This window comes from Hoplias malabaricus, chromosome 2 (assembly GCF_029633855.1).
Source record: "Hoplias malabaricus isolate fHopMal1 chromosome 2, fHopMal1.hap1, whole genome shotgun sequence".
Classification (NCBI taxonomy): domain Eukaryota; kingdom Metazoa; phylum Chordata; class Actinopteri; order Characiformes; family Erythrinidae; genus Hoplias; species Hoplias malabaricus.
The window spans coordinates 66509531-66534696 of record NC_089801.1 but is presented as its reverse complement, the minus strand read 5'-3'; the positions used below and the strand labels follow the sequence as shown (position 1 = coordinate 66534696).

The window sequence follows — 25166 nt, the reverse complement described above, 5'->3', positions numbered from 1 at the left end:
CTGATGCAACATCAGTGAACAATTTAGTGTGTTGTCAGAGAATACAAACTGCCCAGATCAGGATGCGGGAGACAGTGCTGGCCAACTGACCCAGAGTGAAGCCTAGGATATTACCTGCAATCTAACCTGCAAATTTCAGGTGATAGGGCCATCACCTAAAAGATTTATTGCTGATATATTACTCACATATCTGTGTAAGCTACTATCACTTTCCAAATGTTATTTCATTGCTACTTTACTATGTTGCTACCAACATTAGCATTACTCACTAAAGCACAGGGATTAAATCAGTCCTTGATCAGTGTTAAGTCATCATCTGTCTATTTATGGATGCCTCTTATGTCCTATTAGAGCTAGATATCTACAATACCTGGGTGTATCTGTCATAACCCTCTGCCAACATTTAAGCACATCACCGCAGAGACATCATCTGTTTGAAAGTGCACAGCTCAGCCTTTACATGTATCACTTTTCACAGCACAACCATTAATACGCTACTCTCATCTGTTTAGTAGCCACTCTAGAGCCTTTGATGGTTTTGCTGATGGGTTATTTGATACCCAATACCTTACTCTGAACGCCTGGATTTTGTTCTAATGGTGATGTACGGCAAAGGTTTCAGCTGCACTCTTCATTTCCACTGGTTGACTTCTGCGTTCCATCCTGTTTAATGTTCCATCTGGTTGTCTGCTGACAAGAATGACTGATAATTTCACACAAGCTGTTCTCTACCCATTGAAAGGATTACATTTATTATGCCGGGGAAACACCAAGTGTATTCCCCGCTGATTCATCTATTAGCCTCATTATGCAGTAAGCCCTACAACACTGTCAATTCAGTTAGAAACAAACTGAGGGACTCCATTGATTTTTTTTTTTTTTTGATTTATTTATAAGAAAAATAAGAGAAGTTACAATAACTGATATAAGAAACAAAAGGAATGGGGGATATTTAAATGTGCGATAAACATTTGTGTATCTACAGTATATGTTTGTAGCTACAGTATAATTCCCTGATATGAAACTGCAGACAGACAGGGATAACCATTCATTCATTCATCATCCAACAGCTGGAGAGGTAATCATAAAGATAATTAAGTGTGGGGTTCCTCAGGGGTACATACCAGGTCCATTAAATCTTCTATGTAAAGACCTCCAAATTGGACTTTTTCTGCTCAGGCAGTGACACAGTTCTGTGCTTCTAGACTCTAGGGGGTCGTGCAACAGGAGGCTATAGTTAGAGACTGGAGCCATCATCAGAGACAAACAGGAGTCGACCAAGTTTCCTCAGTCATAGTCTCCACTCCTGGGAGGACGGCAGAAATGATCCTCGACAGTCCCTTTCTTAATGCCATTAAGAGATTCAGTTGCATAACTGTCTGAATCTGATTTGAATACAATTGTAATCCCCTTTAATACACATCAGGGATTTCTGAAGCCAACATGAGAATTCTGTACAGTTTTATTATCTTGTTAAATAAGAACTGTACACCAACCCTCGGCAGTGAAAGGGATTGTAGGATCACTTCGTCCTGGGCATCATTTCAAGCTCATTTATGTCTGAGACTAATAGCCAAATCCACACGGTTATATCACACTGTGGCGGTTTTCATGCACTTACAGTAATAATCAGTGGTTGTGTTGGCTTTGCTTAAGTGGTTTTAAGTCTCTCATTCTGTTGGCTCGTAGCTCGTGGGCCCATGCAGGCTGTGCTTTTATGTGTGGTAATTTGCCAGTTTCAGAGCACAGGAACTCTAAAAACAAGCAGCTCTAGGTAGGAAGAGATCATTTTGTCCCACTCTGATGATCCTAGTAGGTCAGCAATTCCATCCATGTTTGGTGACTTGAGTTCGTCTTGTGCTTAAGTCATTTGTTATTAAATAAGCCTCGAGGCTTTTTATCATGGAAGGATCTTCTCAACGTTTTCACAAACATCTCGGGACATTCTCGGGTACTCACAAATGTAATCTCCGCTCTCTGAACTGGTGCTAGACTCCTTTTCCATGGCACTGCATATTCCTTTGATTTCTACATTTTCAGGTGCTTGGTCACATCCAAAAGGCGACACTAAACGTTCAGAGTATCCTGCTTTGTGCTTCCAGGAGAGAACTTGATGTTCTACTGCAGAACAGCTCGCTATCAGTATATGATTGTCAAAAAGCTTGAGTATGTTCTCCTCACCGTGGACTAGAGAGCGGTAATTTCCTAAAAAAAAAAAAAAAACCTTAAGGGCCGTACACTGTTCCGTTTTTGAGGGGTTGTGGTGACGTCCCCTCCTCTGAAGAGCCATATAGCAAAGTGGCCTTTGTTGCACCATATGAGGCTGAGAGAGAGATTTTAGGGAACAGTCGGAGGGGAATACCCTAGAGCATGGAGCCTTGACCTCTTTTTCTTCACACCATCTCATTAAAGTCTTCTGAATTCATGCATCATTTAGTCACAGTTCAAATGGATGGTGCTTACAACAGGCTGAAGAGACTTTTGCTCCATCTGCCCTTCTCTCTCACTCTCCCAAGACTTTTTTTTCCAATCTTATCACTGAGTGGTGGATGATATTTCTAGGTTTCCTTTCCTTTTCCATTGATTTCTGACAAGTCTAACAGATTGCGTTTCAGTTCCTGTGAGGAAGAATGTCATCGTAGTTTATTTCTGCAAAGCGAAGCGATGCGCTGTCTTGTTTAGAGCGTGAATGTGTTTGTGTACGTGTGAGACTTAATTTCAGAGCATATTATCACTGTCAAGTATGAACTTGCTCCTTCTGTTCGTGGAGGAAATTCCGGTCATAATCTTCAGTGTGGGTCTGAACTCCATTGTGTATCATCCATACTAGGGGCATCATGTCAAGAAAAGGCTGTGCATAAGGAAAGTGAAGGTGATTACAAGAAGGAACAAGGAGAGGGTTCCAACCTGGAGAGAAAAATAGAGGCTGTAGATGTCTGTGGAAACATCTCTGGTGCACTACCAGACAGTGTGAGTGTGTGTCCTCTTGGCTTTTTGGATGAGCTCTTGTTTAGCCCACCAGTGGTCTAGTCCCATCCTCATGTCAAAGACTAAGATGGCTTAGGCTTGTGTTGTCTGAAAAAAACACCTTGACCCATCAGACAGTCGTCTCGATCTTCTCAATGATTTCCACAGTAGATTTGGATGGTGAAAGCAAGGTGCATTCATCTTGCTCCCAGAGGCTTCCAGGACTAGAGTCTCCATCTGTGCTCAACTCATCATCCTCCTCTTCCTCATCTTCTTCGTCCTCGCAAGAGTCTTCATCACACGACTCCATGTAGTGCATACCCAACGCGTTGATGCCAGAATCTTCTGAGCTGGATGGCGATGAACAGTGGTCCATTTTGGGCCCTGCTTTTTGGCTTTCCTTGCCTTGAGTTTGACCCACCTGGGCTGTTTGTTTTTGACCCTGCTGATTGGACGACTGGGTCTGTAAAGCCGGTGTCTTCTGCTGTGGTGGACTGGGCAATGGTGGTGGTGGTCTCTGGACGTAGCACATCTTCCCGTTGATCCGTTTCACAATGTAGTCATCAACAAACAAGTCAGAGATGACGCAGTACTTGGGTGACTCCGGGCAGGGTGGGGCTCTGAAGTTGGGGGCGGTCCTGAGGAGGCGCTCAGTCAGGGAGATGGACAAGTTCATGGTTTGGGTGTGGTCTGAGGGCATGGCTGGGACTGAGGTGCTGGGAAGTTGGCAGACACTTGTCATAGGCTGGTAGACATATTTACCTACAAAGAGACAAAGAAAAGAGGTCAGAATTTAAATGGATATAATGTCACTTAAATTTCATGTTTAATTGTATTCAAGTGTATGATGGGCATGTTTTTCAGGATTTTGTTGAATGAGCTTGTCAACATTTCATATGAAGAAAGCTGCACTTGGGCTCTCTCTCTCATTTTGTGGAGAGGTCTGAATTGTTTTCACAAAATGGGATACAAATCCCTCACATTTCACTTTAATTGCTCGTTAGCAGCTCAACGCTTTAATTTTGCACATGAAGCACCAGTGTAAAAAAAAAATTATATTTTAACCTCACAGCTAGTTTTAATGTCGAAGTACAGAGTCACATTTTTTGCACACTGACCATGTCTTAGCTGGAAATTGGTGTACGTCTGATTTTAAACAGAACCATAACTTTTAAAGACAACATGTTAAATGTCGATCCACTCATTTCATTCAGAAATGGAATATATAAATGACTACTGTGAACAATCAGAGAGAGAGCAAAGCAGAGATAACAAATAGAAGAACAGAAATGGCAGAGTCAAAAATTCGTTAAGACAGAGGCAGCAAAAAGGCGAGCTGCGAAGCGAAAATATCTAAGATATGGAAAGAACAAAAGCTTGGAATGAGAGTCCGTGTTTTCAGAGAAAAGCCCACATTGGAAATCAATGGAGAGTTGAAGTTAATGACTGAGAGGCAGAGCTTCAAACATAATGTTTTACAAATAGATAAGGATACCTCATTAACATGCAAGAAAAATTTCCGTAGCTTTGCTGCTGTTTAAAGTGGGTGGCCTGCTTAATAAACGTGTCAGACTTGTACAGACTACAAAGCTTCAGACTTCAAACTGTTCACTCTAACGTTTCCTGATTTCCTTTTTTAAATGATTGTTTCACTTGAACAGATGAGAGCTGGGGAGTGAATTAGACGGTGCTCACTCTCCCAGGTTTGCTTCGAAAAATCAAAGACATTAATAGGTCTTTGGCTTTCTTTGCTGCAGTAACTTCTTCTAAATGTCATCTTACTCTTCAAAGGACATTTCGTGCTTTATATTTAAACAGTGATGAGAGGATTTGACTGAATTCAGCGATAAATGTTTGGGATCTCCGGTACTGATGTCGGATGATTGGTTTTGGATCACACACGGAGCACAAACCCATGCCAAATGTACTCAGTGGAGCGCCATCACTTCAGATAACACAGTTCCACTGTTCCACAGCACAGTATCGTGGGCGTTATACCCCTCCAGTCCACACACAGCACATGTTGACCTCAGGCTGATGCATAGCTGCTCCAGGCTGTCCCACATTACTGACAAAGCTTTTCTATGCGATTATACAAGCAATATGAGTGCAGCTGAATCAGCAGTGGATGCACCTTATAGGGACTGGCTTTAATAATTAAAAGGGGTGTATATAAATACGTATGGAATTGTAGTTAACTCCTGGTAAGGTTCGAGACTGAATTGGCCGCAACATACAAGAAATTTATGTGAAACATTTGTACCCTCTTTTCACTTTATCAGTTAAAGGTGAACTGAGTGAATGTGAATTGCACTGTGTAACCATTTATGATCGATGGACCAATAGAAATGTAACAGTTTAGTGAGGACAGTGATGATACCTGACGGTCACTTAGCTGGTTCTCATCATACCTCACACATTTTGCAATACGAATGGAGCACATTAAATTCCCCGTCATTCTCAGTCATAAAAGCAGTGTATGAAAGTGAGTGCAAGACATTTCCTTCAGGGAGAAATGGACTCCTTTTTCCGGAATGTTTTGAGAATGTGAGAGCCATAAAGAGCAGCCCATTTAACTGAAGGTTGGCATTAGCACTTATTCCAATTCAGTGCTACTCTTCCCGATTCTGTGCTGCATGGCAAAAAGCCAAAAACATTTTATAAAAAAAAACGGCATGAACTCACTTTCCAACTCGTTTTATTACTGTCTGTAAGAAACCTTCTGTACTTGGTGACCCCAGGATGTCGTCTTTCCTTTTGCACTGAATTCCTGACCCTATTAGTCATATCACACATGTCTCTGACACACTGACTACTCTCCAGCATGTTCTTCTAAAAAATGTGTGAACTTTGTATAATATCCATAGAAAAATCCTGAAAGGAAATGGGGTCCTCTGGAGCAGCCACACGAGTGTGTGGTCACTATGAATAATGCCAAGTGTCGACTAAATGCGTGTAAAGACCTCCAGTCTGTGTGTATATATGTGATGAGTTTAAAGCCTTTCCAAACCTATAGAGACTATTACTTACGGCCCTCAGTAATGCCTTTATTTTCAAGAGAAAAGCTGAATTGATATGACACTGAACAACATTCTTTCTACAAGGACAAATAATAAAAAAGCAGTCGATATGAAGAGGGTTTTGCTTTGATGACGGTGACTGAGCGTACAGGATGTGAAGTCTATTATTTGTGTTGATCACACAAAGAAACTGCCTTCATATTCATTGTCAACATTATATGAATCATCAAGTAGTTATGAATTGACACATTCTAAAGAAATCATGAATTGAAAAGAAACTCTCTCTCCTTTCTTCCTCCACCTCCTCTTTGACACTCTAATGTTAACTGATGGGCTAACAGTAAACACAATGTGACAGCTATTAAAGCACTAACCACCTAAATAATGTCTGTCCTTGAGTCTGTCACCATGCCGTTCCTTCAGGCCTGACTCTAGCTCTGTTCCTTAACTCCCTATCTTTTATTCATCAACTGTAGCGCCTTTTTTAGCTTATTAATATTGTCTTACATTTTGAAGCCGAATGTGGATAGTTTTAGAACACTGTCCTGGTCTCTTCCAAACTTGTCTTCATTGTAACTAGCTTTCATTCTCGTGAACTAACGTCATCTTAGCATTTTGCGCCGTTCTAACTGAGGTGTTCACTACATTACTATTTCAAACTGCACTAACTGATTAACTGAAGTATTTTACTGTGGTATTTTACCATATTAAGGGAGGTGTTTGCTACATTAGCATTTTGTCATTCTAGCTGAGGCGTATGTTACAGCATTTTATGGTTACATACATTTTTCTGTAAACCAGCTCAGGTGTTAGCATATGCTAGCTGAGGTGAAGTGTCCTTCATACATTATGAGAAAAACTAGCCTCCGCACAGTGTAAAAGTGCCTTTGTATCACTGACGGCTCTGAAATCCTTCTCCACTAACACAGCACCTAGTTTTCAATACAATAGCTGAACTTTTGAGTGCTCTCAGTAATTCAGGTTTCTCTGCAGTGATACACTTCGCTGGATTCCACTTTAGATTCGATGAAAATGGGAAGAAAGCAGGAGGTTTTTGTGTCATTGAAGCGTTCGTCTAAATGACAATAGCCTTTACATAATTACGCCTCTGGCAATAAGACGGTGCTTTCAGAACAGAGGTAGAAATGTGAGTTGTAAAATGTCTGCTTGCTATACTTTTTTTTTAAGGTAAAAAAAAATAAAATTAAATAAAAAATACACCATCATAAAGCCAAATTACCCTCTTGATAATGTACTGAAATATTTCATGCTAGCTCTGCCTAAAAGGATACGCATAGTTCAGAGGAAGCTGGGGATTTTATTTTTATAGTAAACATATATCCTTACATACATGTGCCCTACTTTTTTGTTCTTTCTCTTTTATCCCTGTAATCCCCAGGGAATAAGGACGTGAACTCTGCATTTGATTAATGCAAGTTATTCCTGTGGAAAATTCAATGAGGAGCTACAAAGCAGTCATTGTTCTCTTTGACACACAAGGGACTCAAGGGTGTACACAAAGCAAATGCTAATAGAATTCCCTCAGAAGATATCAATCTGTTTTATATTAGATTTATTATTCAAAATCCTGGACAAACCTAGTCTAGCTAAACAGACTGCTGCTATAAACTGATTGTCCTTTTCAGGTTTTAAATGTATATTCAATTTTTCTTCAGTGTTTAAAGTCTAGAGTATTTTCAATGTTGCTAATGTTCTCTTTTAAGTTCTCTGCACCCTACAGAGATATAATAGATTCTACACCTTGTTCAGACTGGTTATAGACATACACTGTTTCCAAAATGGCTCCTTGTTCATTATTCCCTAGATTACTCACTATACAGTGCTCTATTAATTTAAGGAAGCAAATTCAGGAGGTTAGTGAACGATTTCAGTATACTAATTTTTGTGCATTGCGGGACTGTTTGAGTGCACTGAAAATTGTCCACTGTATTTTTTGGACCCTACTACAAAATGGCAGATCCCCAAAGTAGTGCACTGTATAGTGAACAGGGCACTGTTCCAGACACTGTATTACTCTGTAGAAGATCAAGAAACATGCTGTGTATAATCAAATATTAGCTAATGTTTATTAGCAGATAAACTAGGAATATCCAAGAGAAAACCGCTGGTGAAGGACAGATTAACATGGCTGTACACCTGTTATATTTGTGGAAATCTGCAGTTGATCTAAACCTCTATAGCTGGTCTTTTTTAGGCATACAGTTGTAGAGTGTTCTAGATATACTGACTGAAAAAAAATAAAATCTTACAGAACATACGAGTGACGACCATTGGCTAACTTGTTACAGCATTAATAAGATTATAGCCCTTTCACTACATTGATAAAGATACAATAGGACTTATGGACTGCTAAGTGCTGACCACTGTTTCTGATGAAACCCCTACAGGGATCTTAAGAGAAAAATAGAAAGATCCTTATCACTTCATGTCCAGTTCAGTTGATCTATCTTTAGGCTACGCCTCAAGTTTTATCTCTGCAGCAGTAGGCGATGACGAAAGAGACTGAAATGGCACACTTCTCAGATGTGAATTATAAGCTGCCATTTCTGAGCATTGTAATAAAATGGAATTAGTCAGATCAGGAGAAATATCTCTAGAGTAGCAATGGCATGAGTGACAGTTGTTCTAAGAATGACTGAACCTGTGCTAACAGAACTGTGCCCCACTACTGGGACTAGGGCTGAACGGTGTGGGTAAAAATATATTATAATTATGTTTTTTGAACCAATTTTACCACCACAATTTAAATTTTAAAGATATAATGAAACTCCAGGCCTGTTATGAATTTAGTGTTTGTTGTCATTTTATTTATGCCTATGTTTTTTGGCCTGTGACAATATATATATATATATATATTCTTCAACCTGTATGTGCAATATTATTATTCGGTTTTTACCTGGACAGAAAACACCTTTCACTGCACTATAGTTTGGTGTGTTTTGGAGGGAATAATCGCTCCTCTGTGGTGGGTGGTTTTATGTGGGTGTGCGTGTATCTAGAGTGAGATCTTGACGGTGGTCATGAATTCTGAAAGTGTCTGTAATGATAATAATGTGTGTTGTAAATGCTCTTAATATTTCTCAGGTAAATTAATATTCATTAACTGTATTCTCCAAACGGAACAATAGTCTACAATATTCTACTCATCACTTATATGAATCTAAATGATTCTATAACACCAGTGAATTTGTAACTAAGGTTATGAAGAGTGAGGAATTTAAATGTTTGCTAACAGACAGTTGCCTTGTAACTGTACATTACACTGACATTTCACTGTATCTGCGTGGTACGACATATAACTTGGTGTTTTTTAGCATACCATAAGAGAGGATGAATTTAAAACGGATGAACAGGAGTGGATTTGGGGGCAGCACATGTGAAGCAGTGCTTTTAGCAAATATGCCATTGTATTGCACATGATTTAAAAGGCTGTAAAGTCAGTGATATAATAAAGAAGAAACCCAATAAAGTGGATACCAGGGATGTGATTGACCTGAGCATTAGCCAATGAAAATGAGGCCTTCTGTAGCTGAAGTTGAAAAACTGGCTGAAACGGCGCTGAGAGGCGGAGAGTGGGCGGGTCGAGCGGCAGAGGATGAGACTAAGCTGGATTTAACAGTCTGCTCAACAACGTTTCCTGTTGACCCCTAACAGGGCATTAGCGCAGCGAGACAAAATGATTTCATATGGGATTATAACAGTAGGCAGGGGATTACGGCCGAAGGCGCATGACTTAACAAACCGCACAAGCCCATTCCTAGATTAGGCCCATGTTATTTTACCTCAATTTTATTCCCCTTAAATAATTTCTTCCTCTTCTTCTGTTAGCAACTGTCAGAAAATATGTAGACACCTCTCTATCTTTCACTTTTCAGATTTATATCAGACTTTTTCCAGCTTAAAAAAAAACACACTGCTGTGAACTAATCCAAAACTATCCAAACTCCACCCACCCACAAATGTCCTCTTTCATAGCAACAGTTGTTAGGCCGTGGCTAGGCTCCTTTCAACCTAAAAAGAAACAGTAAGGAATCTGTGGCTGTGTCCGAAAAGACTCTCTATTTATGTTTTAGAACACTATTGAGTGCATCACTGTTTTTCTCTGAGTGTCTGAACCCTAAGGTTGAATTTGAGTGTGATTTCGAGAGCACTACAAACTCCCACAATACACTCATGATTTATAATAAACATCGTAGCTTCCTACATGAGCTGAATGTGGACCAGGATGCGTTGTGTGTTTATTTGTTACTAAGCAACAGACAGTGGAAATGTCCAAATCAATAGTGTTTCTTAGCACTTTTTAGTGAATTAAATAGTAATTAATTTGTAATCACTTATTTTGTACACATTGTTACTTTTACTTTGTATTGTTCTCATAACAGTCATGACAATAAAGCTAAATTGAATCTAGAATCTAGTACTTCACTAAATAGCACAATGCGAATGAGGGACTAGGGAGCCATTTTGGTCATAGCCTGTGTTTTGAAACAGGAGGCAAAATGAGATTCTACCATTACTACCTTTAAGCAATCTTTATTTGATCCCTCCGCTGACCAACACAGACTCCAGTACATATCAAGCCATTACACCTAAACAAAATCCCCCCGCCCACAAAAAAACATAAATTGACCATTAAAACAACACTGAACTAACAAAAGGGTGGCTGCAGAGCATGCTGGGAGCTCCCCCATGAGCTCCTCATCCCCTCCCATCCTCGATGCTGCCGAAATATTGAGATTTCAGTTTAGAAATTCTGTGTTACTGAGCTGGACTATGTTGTTGTAACTAATAAAACATCACCAAGAAAGTATCATTTATCCGTGCTAATCCAAGCTAATGTTTGTGAAAATGTGCTGTTTGCAAAGACAAAGCTAATCTGTCGTCTTGGATGTTGCCATCCCACACCAGAGACAACAGGGATTGGTGGAGTGAGTTCATATGGCCTGCAAAGGTTGGTAAAAACCAGTCATGTACATTATATATTCATAGTGTCTGTGTAAAGGCCTTGACACTCTGACTTTCATACACTTACAAACTGAACCAAACGTGTTTAATAACTAATGTCTTTTCTGGGAGACGTTGAGTGCGCTACAGTTTCTCATTAGATTGAACAGGATAAGTCCAGCGCGTCTGTAAATCGTGCCCAACCTGGCCACTTTCGCTATGAAAGAACACTTACTAAACATTGAACCCCTTTGGAAAATAGACCTGTCAAATGGTCTGGGGACATAGAGGGGGAAAATACATGAAAAATGTATCCTAGAAAGTGGAGGGTAAACACAGAGCAAGGCCTATGAACATCTAAACCCCTCAGATGATTTGTTGTGTAATAAATTACCTCAGAGGTAAACTGTGCCATATTCTGTCCCAGTCCAGATCATAGATAAACTGCTGGCCATAGCCAGAACCTGTCTAGACCGAAGCTCTTAGAGAGATGGAGTGTTTTCTGTGTTTTAGTTTCAGTCTGATGGAGGCCACTCCAGACAGAGTCCAATAACCGCAGCAGGAGAAAACGAGAAGTGAGTGTCTTACTGTGTGAATCTGTGGAGTGCTCGATAAAAGCAAATAAGTACAGAGACTGATTAGACAAGTGGAGCTGAGGAAGAGGCCAGGAGAGTGCAGGTCCATTCCATCTTAACTCCATCTATTTCTCTCTCTCACCCTATTTCTCCTCATCTTCTCTGTTTCTTTTTCACCTCTATTTGCCTCGTCTTCCCTTTTCTTCCTCCTCAGTCCTTGTTCTTCCCCATACTTTACACCACTGTCTCCTTCCTTTTTCTCTATCTTTCTGTCTCGTTCTCCTTCTTACTTTCACAGTGCTCTTCTTTGTCTCTTATATTTGTGTAACTTTTTCATGTGTCTTTATTCTCTCTCTCTCTCTCTCTATCTAAAGTCAATAATCTCACACAGTCTCTCTCGCCCACTGGTGCTCTGTTAATGAGATTCCTGCAGAAAGACCTGGTGTGGATCATTCATTTGAGCTACAGTAAGGTCACTGTGTCTGTGGGTTGTGTGTGTGTGTGTGAAAGAGAGTGTGTTTTTTTGTTAAAGTCAGAGAAAGTACTACTTAATATACAGCTCAGAAGAATGAATATGCAGTTGATGTTTTGTTGTTAGTCAATATTAAACTGCATTTCGGTTTGCACCTAGACAAGTGTCTGTCTGCTGAGTCCCACTGGTCTGGGGTTTAAAGGTATATACAGTACCAGTCAAAAGTTTGGATGCATCTTCTCATTAGTCATCGGCGGAATAGAGCTATTCACTGTATAGAAATGTGCACCAGCCCCTACCTCTGCACAACCCAATTTATGGCTACTTTGAAGAATCTAAAGTATAAAACATGTGGAAAATGTCCCAAAACAAAGGAAACCCTCCTGGGTGCGTCCAAACATTTGACTCGTACTGTGTAATTTGACTGGTACTGTGTAATTCAGCAAAACTCAGACCTAGAAATTTGGCCATGACACATTTGGAGTCCAAACATAGCTTCTTTATTTTAGAGCTAAAGCTACGAAGCTCAAACCACACCCAGGCCTTAGTTAAGGACAAATGCATTTTAGTTGAAAAAAATTGAGACAGGTAGTGTTGCAGTCACACAGCTCCAGGGACCTGGAGGTTGCGGGTTTGAGCCCCGCTCCGTGTGACTGTCTGTGAGGAGATTGGTGTGTTCTCCCTGTGTCTGCGTGGGTATCCGCCAGGTGCTCCGTCTTCCTCCCATGGCCCAAAAACAAATGTAGGTAGGTGGATTGGCGACTCAAAAGTGTCCCTAGGTGTGAGTGTGTGTTCCTGCTTTGTGCCCAGTCATTCCATGTAGGCTTCGGACCCACCGCGACCCTGAACTGGATAAGGGTTACAGACAATGAATGAATTAATGAATTTTGGATGACACTTTTCCTTAATAAAATTTAGAATCATTCTGTATGACATTGTTTACAACACTACCCTGCATTCCAGCCTTCCGGAGATGGTAAGGAAGAGTGCTGAAAAGCAGGATGTACTGTAGATGGTAATGCTGTTTAAATCTGTGTTTAAATGTGTAAATAAGGTGAGTCTGCGCAATTTTCTAAAACGGTTATATTTTAAACATTTTATGTAGCTTACTGATTCGGTAAAGCTTCTTTGTGACAACGTCAGTTGTAAAACATGCTATACAAATACAGTTTGATTTACTGAAGTATTGAAGTAACTATCTACATTCACTGGCATGTTTATACACTATTTGCATGACACTAAACACGTTTTGGCTGATGGACTGTGTATAAGGGTTCATGGAGAATCTCGGCCAAACCTTCCTTTCAAGTAGCACCAGCGTCTTTTACCTCAATGAAAAATAATAATAACCCTTCCTCCTGTACTGAGAGACAGACCATCTACATTCAGCCCTGAGGCAAAAGGCCTCTGCTGGCTAGAAGTGAAAGCTCATGCGAGGATAATTCATTCAAATCAGACACCACTGGCCCTGAGTTACGACAAGGCTTTTTAAAGCAAAACTCCTGCCTTTTACCTTGAGATTATCACACTTCCGCACACAAGGCCAGTGAGGCACGGGATATTCACAAGAAGTAATTAAAGCCAGCCCGATGGCAACAACACCTTCAATACGGCTGAGGAAAGTCCGAGAAAGCATATTTATCACTGTCGTAACAGAACCTCTTATCTCCACAAAAGTAGCTTGACAGGAGAAGGAAATATTCTCAGCTTTAATATACACCATGTGTCCAAATGTGTGTGGACACTTCTTCAAATGGTGAATTCAGATACTTTACAGTGCACTGGTGTCAGACCGCACACACCTGAGAAAAGCACTGACCATGTGCCTAAGGGCTGGAGTTGTATAAAGCCCCCCAAACACAAGTACTTGGCCTGGCGCTGTGGAACCATCTTCTGTTGAGTGATGGAGCACTATCCAGTATCTTTGGGATGAGTGGGGTTGCTGTTTATAATCCAGAATTAATCGTCCAACATCTGTACCTGACCTCACTTATGTTCTCCTGGCTGAACGCCATCAAATCCACACAGCAATGTTCCAGTATCTAGTGTAAATGCTTGCCAGAGAGAGAAGATGCTGTTGCTGCACCAAATGGGTAAAATACTCTGTGCTAATATACTTATAAAGTTGGAGTGTTTTGTTTTTTAATTTAATTCTATACTCTTTCCAGTGGTCCATTCATCATGAGGTGTTCACACAGTGATAAAGCCGTTTGCTGCCTTCATGTGGTGTGAAAATAAATTAGAAACAGGAAAAAAAATGAGTTAAGAGGTTTTGCTACGACATCTACAGTATACAGTGCAGTAAATGGGGCTTATTTTTACACGGAAAATAATGCAAAAGCCTTTGCATTTCCCTGAGGGACGTAAACAAGGGTTCCTGTAGAGGACAAGTGTGCGAATATTCATGTAAAAAAAAGAAAACAACCAAAGACAGGTAACAAATGCAGAAAGAGAGAGGGAAGGAGGAAGAGAGGGAGAGGGCGACGAGTGAAGACAAACGAGGCTGCATTGTATTCCCTAGGGTTTGCAGAAAACTCCTCTGTAGCAGCTCTCAAAGGAACCTCGTGAATTAAAAACCCAATCAGTATTCATTTATTCACCACTGTTACTGTGTGTGTGTGTGTGTGTTTATGTGAGAGAGAGAGAGAATATTGTAGCAACTGGATCATTTCACTGATTTATTCTCATTGTGGAGGGCAGCATTAGCTCTTGTTTGACTTACAAAATGAGAATATGTTGACATTAAATACAGCTGACCTACTCATTGTGCTCTTCCATAGCTAATGCTGCTAGATTGCAACTCTGCTAAAAATCCCATTCAAAAGAATGAGAAGCTGTTTTTGTCTAGACACATTATGTATTGAGTGTGTTGTTTCAAAGCTTTGTGAGAACTTTAAAAGACGAGGTGGGTTTTTTGTGTCTGAAAATCAAGCTAACATTAACATTGAGAAACTCATTGTTATTTTCCAAATGCTGACATCTGATTGACAGCAACAGCCTAGTACTTCTCTATGGCATTTTTAACTGGAAACTCAACATTATAGATCAACATCTAAACATATAGATTATATGTTTAAAGCTTTATACCTCTCAACATGCTTGGAGGAGAACACTAAGTACAATTTTGCAATTTCATTATCGTCTGCAGAATTATGATGATGACGTTTACTGTAATTATTAAAATGTAACGTCACAGATTACCACAACCTTATATTATACGCCGTCCACTTAAGAACTTTTGGAAATGACTCGGAGACAAATACACAAACTTGTATATGTCTGATTAATACTTTGTGTTCTTATATTATATAATATCACGGTGTCACGGTGGCGCAGCAGGTAGTGTCTCAGTCACACAGCTCCAGGGACCTGGAGGTTGTGGGTTTGTGTCCCGCTCCGGGTGACTGTCTGCGAGGAGTTGGTGTGTTCTCCCTGTGTCCGTGTGGGTTTCCTCCGGGTGCTCCGGTTTCCTCCCACAGTCCAAAAACACATGTTGGTAGGTGGATTGGCGACTCAAAAGTGTCCGTAGGTGTGAATGTGTGTGTCTGTGTTGCCCTGTGAAGGACTGGCGTCCCCTCCAGGGTGTAAAAGGTAATTTACCATTTGTAAATCTTCAACTATTATTAACGTGGACATGCACAGATAAGTTACCAGCTTGTACGAGTGTGTGTTGGGTAATTGCTTGCTCATCTAGTGGCTACATTCAAATATTTTCATTTGAAAAATATGGAATTACAGTCTTACATCCAAAATAAACTATACACCTCAAAACCAACATAACTTCCTTTCACACCTATAACTACACCTTTAGAAACAGTGCACTTTTATTTGGCTGTTACGAGGTTAAATAGAGCGGATGTTACATGTAGTATAAGCGTAAAATACAGAGTAAACAATCATTTGTACAACAACAACTTTTTAAAATGATTGCAATATTAAATAATATATCACTGCTGTTGAACATGTATCTCTATGTTAGACGGTTAAATCTTTTAATTAAATTTAATTTACTACATCATGTGCACAGTACAGCTGTTTTTCACATTTCCTGATGAATGAACCAATAGAAATGCTCCAAAATTACTTGGAATAAAATTTTTACATTGACTTCCAGTTAAATTAAGCAGGTTATTTTCTTTCTCCTATAAAGAAACTAATTAACGGACATTTCTGTAACAGCTGCTAACAGACCCTTGCACTGGCGAGCATCATGAAAATCTACAAACCGTGTCATTTGACCAGGGGGCCACACACATATTTGCATACAGCTGTAACCCTCAAAAAAGCATTATCTCCATCCCCCTTCCTTATTAGCCCCTCTCTGCATCATGCACCTGCTAGGGACTCCCAGAATGCCTTGCTGCGGGTCCTCTGTTCTATTTCTATATGGAATTAAGGGTAAGGGGAGGGGAGACATCAAGAACATCTCAGCACAGCTGTTCAGAAGTGGGTCAAATGTCGATCAAGTTCCTCGGAGGACGCTCCTCATTACACTTTAAACTGAAGCCGCCTGTGCTGCAATAAGCCGCTGCTGCGCTAGGCCAGGTGGAGTATTAGTGTTCATCATGTTTACAATGTTGTTGACAGCGCTACAGTCATAAACATTCTCTCAGGAGCACGAAGAGAAAGCAGCTCAATAATTGTACACGCCAAAGTCTTCACTGGACAGGATGTCCACTTTGCGGCCATCTTTGCAAGTTTATTTCACATGTGCAAGACCTGGCTCCTAGTTCCAAGTGAGCTGAATAAAGACTAAAGGAGATGTGTAAACATTGCAACCTTGTAAAACTTGAAAATCACCACAAAATGCAGACATCCAGCACAAACCTGTCATCTGTGAATCGCCAATTTACAGCAGTGGTCACATTTGTTTTTATGTGACTCACAATGGCTGCTTTTACAATTACGCCATGGTCTTTTGAAGTCATTCAAACACTCCTTGGATAGGTGGCAGTCGAAAACCTCCAGCTAGAGGCAGATGTGCGACAAGGAATGCAAAACTACACTGATTTGTGAGACTTTGGGCACTGAGCCATTTTCAAAACCCCCACCTCCACCACACCCCAGACAAAAACAACCAACAAAATAAAAAATAAAAGCAGGTGAAAACACGAGTAGCGCTTAACATTACCGCTGCCGTGGTTTTAAAAGTCTGCAGTTCCCATTAAAATGGGGTTTTCTGACAGGGACAAGGGACCCAGGCTGAAAAGCCTGTCTAGTAGTGCCAAGCCGAATCGAGTAGGCACCATGTGATTGGCTCACTGTCAAAGGGCTGAACAGAAGCCATGTTGCGTTTTTACAAGCTTTCCCATTAATTTTACAATTTACTGTCTCCTCCTCCTTATTATGTCTCTGAATTAGCCCTGATGTTTGGAACTGTGATATTAGCTGATTTTTTATTTATACTGCTGTTTGCATATACAACCCTCCTAATGTTCAGCAATCTTTGAGCAATTGAAAACATGTTTAGTACAAGAACTCCTGAGTGTCTACTTAGTGCCACACCTTTGTGTCACAACACCAATTTCTTCACATACCCCTGTGTTCCTAATTCCTAAAAATAAGGACAGTCTTTATCAAAACCTCATTCTTTCTACAATCTTTTCTCCACAGAATTACTGACCTAGCATGCTTCTGGCCTACTACATTACAGATAACACGCTGAGTGGCTGCTGGAAGGTATTCACTATATTTCAATAATGTACTATAGCAAAACCTACTGGGAATGAAGATAAAAACTTATTATAGACTTTTTTCCTTCAGCAAATGAATACGAGACATTTTACATTTGTGAGGTATGTGTTAACTTAATTTTAAGAATCAGGTCACTTGACTTGGAGACCTGTATATATCACGGACACCAATATGGCCACATGCACCATCCTTTGGGACCTGGCGTTTAGCCTCTTGTTTTCTCCCGCTCTCTTGATGGAGCACTGAAAATAGCAAAACAGGCCAAATGTCTGGTCTTTGCCATTTAGTTTAAAAGGAAAGGTTGTGCTTGAAAGCGTAAAGCCTAAAGGTCCGGGGCTGAGGGGGTTTGGCTAAATTGTTCTGACCTTTGTGAAGGAAAGAGAAGAGGCTATAACTGTGGAACAAGGGCCAGTGTGACTTCAGGCCACTGAAAAAATAAGTGTCAGAATTTCCTTCTATTTACCGTGTAAGTTCCTTCCTCTAATGATCAGACTGCACTAAAGAGAAAAAAACAAGAACAAAGCCTAATTTATCTGGACCCACCAATAGCCATACAGCCATTGTCACAGAAGTTTTTCTGGCATCTTAAAAACAGGAAAGCCCAAAATATATATCCTTGTCATTGGAAGCTCTGGGGAAGCTTTGGTGTTTCATATCAATGTCTTTGTTTACAATAATAACAAATAATAACAAACTATAAAAAAGGTTTATCTCTATGATAATGGAAAGCCTGTTATTTTCTGTTCATACAAAGCTCCAAAACTGAAGCACCGTGCTGAGATGACATTAAAGCAACTCGTTTACCAGAAAACAACATTTAAAATTAACATTTAAGTTTTTTTTAACATTTCTAGTACCAAGTTCCTTAACATTCTGTCAACCAAGTAATTTATACTTGATAAAGGAACAGGGCATCACTGGGAACTAGATATTTATAACTGACTTACATTTCTATAAGTGTCCAACTGATAAAATGGTGCTGTAATTAATCCACAGCTTATTTTTTTTTTGAGTAACACCTCGCTCTGGTGTTCTGGCTTCAATAATCCGGAGATTTTATCCGTCTTTATGTAAAGTTTAACAAAAAGCTGTACAAATGTAATTTACTTGTCAGAAAGTCAGTAACGGAGAGGTATGTCCGTGTATTTGTGTCGTTATAGGGACAGATAAAATGACTTTCTGTTTGTTAAATATATAGTAGAGAACAAAAGGCTGGGTCACAAAAACATTCTCCAAACATAGAGAAGAGACTATGATAAATATTTCTGATGGAATTTTAAGGCCACGGCATTGAAAAAAAAATAAATCAATAATAAGATTCCAAGAATAAAGTCAAAATTCTGAGATTAACCTCAGAATAATTCTGAGAAAAATCTCTGAGTAATTCTGAGAATTCTCAGAATAATTGGGTAAAAATGGTCTGTATAATTCAGAGAATATAGTCAGAATATTTAGAGAAACACTGTTTGGGTTATTATTTATTACAATATGTAGACAGACAGACTCACAGTGCACCATGAGTGAGTTGTGAAAGAAGCTGTCACTGAAGTGAACAGAATTATTTATTTAACGCATCCACACGACATGAACCCGTCAGTGCAGCCCCTGACTGCGATGCATATGGCTTTAGTTTATTGTATGAGTCCATGAGCCGTAACACAATGGAGCCTCGTGGACACGCCGGAGTTCCACTTGCTCTGGATCAATCATTTTCATGACATTAATTGTATCCTGTGAAACTACATGTGCTCTTCTGAATAAATGGGTTCTTGCACCGATTCAGGGTTTAAAGAGTGTTTATTCCTGAATAATAGAGTGTTTGTTCTTGAATCTATACCATAGCATGACTTAAGCAACACACTGCATTCCAGAATTAAACTGTACACTGCCTCATTATATGTGCAGCAAACTATTCCGAGATTATTATCTGAATTCTGACTTATTCTCGGAATCGTAATTTTTGTTTCAAAGCTGTGGACCTAAAACTCAGTTGTAAATATTACTACAACAACATTCAACACTGAGCTGCTCACCGCGGTGGGTGGTGGACCTACAGCACTGAAGCGGCGCGAGTGTGTCCCAATTCATCTCTCAAAAGAGGTCCTGTGGTCACCGTCGAACAGTTCCAAGTTTAGTTCACGAACTGGAATGTGAAATATGGCTGAACTACCAACAGACGGTGTAGTGGTGCTACCTTAAGTTCTCTGTGAAATACAGCTGAATGAACAGTTCCTACTCGCACATGAGTGTTTCAACATTAGCTGTCAGTCAGTCAGTCAGTAAGCGCAAATGCCTCAGGCTGCATTTTCCAGATGGTGAGTCAGACACTTAATGTCTTTTTTCAAAGGTGCAATAAACAGAATGTTTCCATTTTAATCTGCTAAAATATTAAAAATAGTAATGTGATGCTCCTAAGCTTGTTGTGCCTAATGCCAAGTGTAGGCAGGAAGGGTATGACGTCTTCCAACACTAGGCAGTGGAGCAGTGTAACAGTATACTCCATCTATGATGGGGCTCCATCCAATAGCTTTGTGATATCTTTGTGTTTCAACTAATGTCCTCAAGGCTGAATCATCATCAGAATGTATCAAATGGTCTTAAGCCTTCATTGAATGGTAGACGTTGTTACTGCAGAAAAGGGGCATGACGTTCCAAATCATTCATTTTAAAGTATTCCATTGTCATCAAGACTCTAAATGCTCATCACAAGCTCAGACATCTGCTATATGGTGACTCTTTAAAGGATGGCAGGCCGATGCATTAGGGCCACAGCGGAGTAGATTAAGCCATGTTTCAGGAACATTGTCCTGATGTGACTTGCCATCAACAACAACAACTACTACCACCACGATTACAACAAGAAAAAAATGCTGAGTGACCTGATTTTTTTTTCCTGCCACTCTCCCAGAAGATTAAGCATCTAAGTATTTTGGGTTCTTGTTTACGCTATGCATTCTGGCATTCAGTATTTAACACACGCAGAGACACAGACACACATACATTTATGCACTTGGAGATGATTACTTGCCCGAGGAGGTGTAAAGAATGTGAGTAATGCATTTAGCCCCTCTTTGTCACATGATCCAAACTCCTCTAGGCGAACAGAGGATTTGCTTTTTATATAAGAAACATTTATAACCTTACTCCTGATTGTCTCTCTACGTTGCCAAGACTTCCTCACCTTCAGCTCATCAGCCATGTCATGCTCCTTAGTCTCCAGTAAAGATTAACGCTCAGTCCAAAATGGCTCCCTGTTTGACATATTGTTAAAGTCCTTATATGAAAGTCTGTCCCCTGAAGGCTATCTTGGGGAAGTCCCCAAGAAGTTAGTTCCACTCATATAAGATGAGGAGAGGCTTATAAACCTAAATCCACTCACCACAGGAACATTTCAAAACCATATTTTATAGGATTTGGCTTAAACCAGGTGATACTTTCCTCAATCACGGATGCTTGTTAAACATTACACACTTTAACATTCAATATTCAAACAGTGAACTGTCTCTTCCTCCTTTATCATGTCTCTTAGATAGTTCAATATAAAGTTAATCTGAATTCACCCTAATACTCTTTTTTTCACTTAACTCAAATGTTAACTTCATGTTTAATTAGGAGATGTTTGCTACATCACCCACCAACCACAACCTTCCAGATTTTGAAAGAGATTATTGGAATACTAATGTTTTTATGTGTTTTCAGTGCTCCAGCAGCTAATGGAGGAGTGGATAACCGTACGGTGACGTCCATTGGCTATTTTAGTGTGAGGAAAAATATATAAATGGGTTTCCTGAGTGGAAAGAGATTAGTGGCTGCTGGTCTCAGAAGTCAACACAATTAGCTCATATTCAGAAACTTCTAGCTCTGATTGTCTTTTTCCTAAATTTCCAATTCACATTATGCTTACACTAATCATGTAAAATTCATTCCATTATATTAATATTTGCCATTTTCTCATTTGTCTTGATGTTAAAAATGACAAATGCATAGCAAATGTTTAAAGGTATTCTGGGTCTGTTTAGCTTTGGTGCAGGATTATTTTGTTCCTTATAAATACAATGTAGTTAAGATTCAGCTGTAACCTCCCAACAGCCTTTTATATTTTGAATGGAATTAAATCAACTCGATTTGGAAGGGTGCTTAGAAAGAAAATTGGGGTTTAATGCAGGTGCACCAGTCACTGATTAATCAATCATAATCATAATCATAATAATAACCAATAGTAATTGTGAGTTTTAAACCAACCTTCATTTTCTGTTTTACCTCTTCATAACTTTAACAGCCTGTAATAATTAGTTATATATATTACATTCATCTAGTGGCTTAAACAACTGCTGAGAGTAAGTCCAATCCACTTTCAGGCAGACACTATAATTTGTCCTCAGGATGATTTATGAAACTAATTATGATTTAGAGACACCTTTTATAAGCTCTGAGTTGGCAAAGATCTGCTGTCTGTGTCGTAGAAATGACATAGACTGCTCCCTCTTCTGGTACGTCCCTTAATTTGTCACCCATTAATTTGCCCCTAATGGCTCTGTAAGGAAGCATATAAAAGTACAGATTTTATTGTGCTTCTTGAGCATGTGTGTGATGTAAAACTAGCCTGGCTCTGTTTATTAGAAGAGCGATGTATAAAAACCAGCGAGGCTGTAAATACAGCAAAGAATTGCTAGAATGATAAATCTTTAATCATCTTACTGTTCACTCCTTTGATGTTTAGAAGAATACTGTGCATTTGATATATATTTATCCTTCATGGTTTTGAGTAAATGGAGACACACAAGTACATCACTTTTAACAAGGCTTAGGATGACATGAGGTGATGTCCATTTTACAATTTATATTTACTCATTTCTTAATAAATGCAGTTGTTTTCGTACATACTGTTAAAATGTTTTGCAAGAAATTACTTTTCAGAAGGACGGTAACCAATTATCCTTAATGGCTGATCTATGCTCATTTTTTGCTAAATCAAAAACGCTAATGCAGCTAAGCCCAACACTGTTTTTACGTTGTATAATGTAGTTTTCACTAAAATACTCCAGTAATTCTACCTTGACTGCATAACGCCTTTCATAATCTGTCATTACTCTAACAGAACATGAATTCAGCTTCTATAAACAAACGGAAGTGGCTCTTTTGTGTTCCCCAAAGCTTGTGCACTGAATGTTCTAGTCTTGGTGGAGACAATAGCCTACCAAACTACTTTCAGAGTTAATTTTAGAGACATAAACTCAAAGGTATTTAACTTCTGACATTAAAATGTAACTTAGTGAGCATTTTTTCATTTTTAGCCTTAGAAACACAAAGAGTATAGAAACAGGCTTTCAAAAGGTTTCAAGTCAATGACTGTATACATAGGTTAACTCAATAAAAATACTAAAATATTACTGCTACATAGAACTAAAGCAACATATCACACTCATGTTAGCATGAATGCGCTGGTTCCCTTTGTTAATTAGCTAAACATGAACTTACTTAGAACAGTTAAGTTTTTAACCAGCTATACACTTTTAGGCTCCTATTGGCTAGGGTAACTGTTAGCCATGTTCACAAGAGGATGAGCTAGCAAAGCCACTGTAGCCCCCTCAGTAAACACACCCAAACAGAACCACACAAACTGTCAGTGATGTGGCACTGCAGGTCAGCTAACAATGTAACATTTCCTGAGCTGTGTTTTGCAGGATATAAGTTTATTTTTTCAGTTACAACGGGCTAATTCAGTTTAGCCTACAGACGTGTTTTTGTGGTGCACAATGTAATCATTTAAGCAAAGGGAGACAACATATATAGTGTAGGTATAGACCTACTTTTAAGTAGACAGATGATGTAACAGTGGACTAACTTCTAGCCTCTTTTAGCACAAATGTAGTTGATCAGCCACAATGGGTTCAGAAATGTAATTCTTTAGTTGGAGCTACGGTATTTCTAATATTTTAATTAGTTACACAAGCTTAATGTGTTGATATTGTTTAACCACCTCAGAACTAGTGGATCAAATAGGTCCAAACACATAATAGACCACTTTAAGGTTTATTTTCCTCCCCGAATACACTGCTGGGGAGTGGGCAACTCATTACTACCGAAATTAAATGTTGTATCCAGAAAAAAAATTATAGAAAGCAGCAATTTGGAATAAAAATGTTCATAAATTTACAGACTGACTACATTTGAGGGGTGGGAAACATTTGCCTCTTCAGAGGAATTTACACACTCAGGGAAAAAAAGGTTGCACATATTGTGGTGGTACAACATTGGTCTCCGGTACTTTTATTTAGGAGACATAACTGTACCATTTCATATTGCGCTATTATTATTTTTATTTTGTGTCAAAGCTGCAAAAAAATAATAATAATAACAAATACATATATTGGATTCTAAATATTCTAAATTATAAATATAAATTCTGCAAATGTGCAGTTTTTTTCCCTTGTACAGTGCTTTTTAACTGTTGTAAAGCACATAATGGGCTGTTGTTGTACGTTAAGATTCATCACACGGTGTGTACAGTAGACATTCTTTACAGGAGAGTGCATCTTTAACTGTGAAGTGGAGTGAACCCACACTGTGTGGAGCAGTTGGCTGGTTTCTACTTACAGTGGCACCAGCCCAGATGGCAGCACCAGTGCAGCTTGAAGCACTTTCCGTGGCTGTGCGTTGCGCAGATGGACAATCCATCGCAGGGCAAGAAATCCGGGCGTCCGGCACAGCTTCTGGCCAGAGCCTGAGCCTCATCTAACTTCTCGCTCTTGTGTCCGCCGCCAGAAGCGGCCATGGCGATCCCTGTTTGGGATCAGGAGCGCCGCATCGGACCTGAAGGAGCGCAGGCTGCGGCGCTTAGATCACCACCGGTTCAGCTGGAGAAAACCCTCAGCTGCTGTTGGCATTGAGGGAAGAGTGAAGGCGCATGTGTCCAAGAAACCACCGTTTGGTATTAAGAATAATGTTAAAAATGATATACTATTATTAACAACACAACGATTCAGCCTCGCGAAACAGCGGCTTCTGCTTCTTAAAAAAAGCAAAATGTATAAAAATCATACGTACACCTTCTGGATTAAGCTTAAAAACACCCAACTTCCTTCAGAAAACACACCTATCTGCTTTAAAAAGCCACGGGAAACGTCGTATACAGTAACAACACCCAAGTTGCTCGCGTGGACGCTCGCGAGAGCGCGGTTCGGCTCCAGTTTAACGGCCAACAATTCAGTTCAGTCAAATAGACGATAAAACGGATCCCGCGTGTATTATATCTCTCCCCCAGACCTTCCCGGAGCTCCAGCTCTGTTCTCTCAGGAGGAAGAGAAGAAGAATTATGGCTCCTGGTGTATAGCTCCCTTCCTCTCCCGTCTTCTCTCTCTCCTTTGCTTGTTCCTTCTACGCCTTCCGTTGCCCTCTCTCTCTCTTTCTCTCTCTCTCTCTTTCTCTCTCTCTCTCTCTCTCTCTCTCTCTCTCTCTCTTTCTCTCTCGCTC

The 25166-nt window shown here is 39.7% G+C and overlaps 1 protein-coding gene across 1 annotated transcript; it reads right to left on the bottom strand.

Moving 5' to 3' along the window:
- Positions 1 to 913: 913 nt before the first annotated feature.
- On the bottom strand, positions 914 to 25061 carry c2h3orf70 (chromosome 2 C3orf70 homolog). Its single transcript, XM_066660265.1, has 2 exons — positions 24291 to 25061; positions 914 to 3729 (listed from the first exon to the last, which is right to left on the bottom strand). The coding sequence occupies exons 1-2, from the start codon at positions 24466 to 24468 to the stop codon at positions 3098 to 3100; spliced, it is 810 nt and encodes a 269-aa protein (XP_066516362.1). The 5' UTR covers positions 24469 to 25061; the 3' UTR covers positions 914 to 3097.
- Positions 25062 to 25166: the final 105 nt, after the last annotated feature.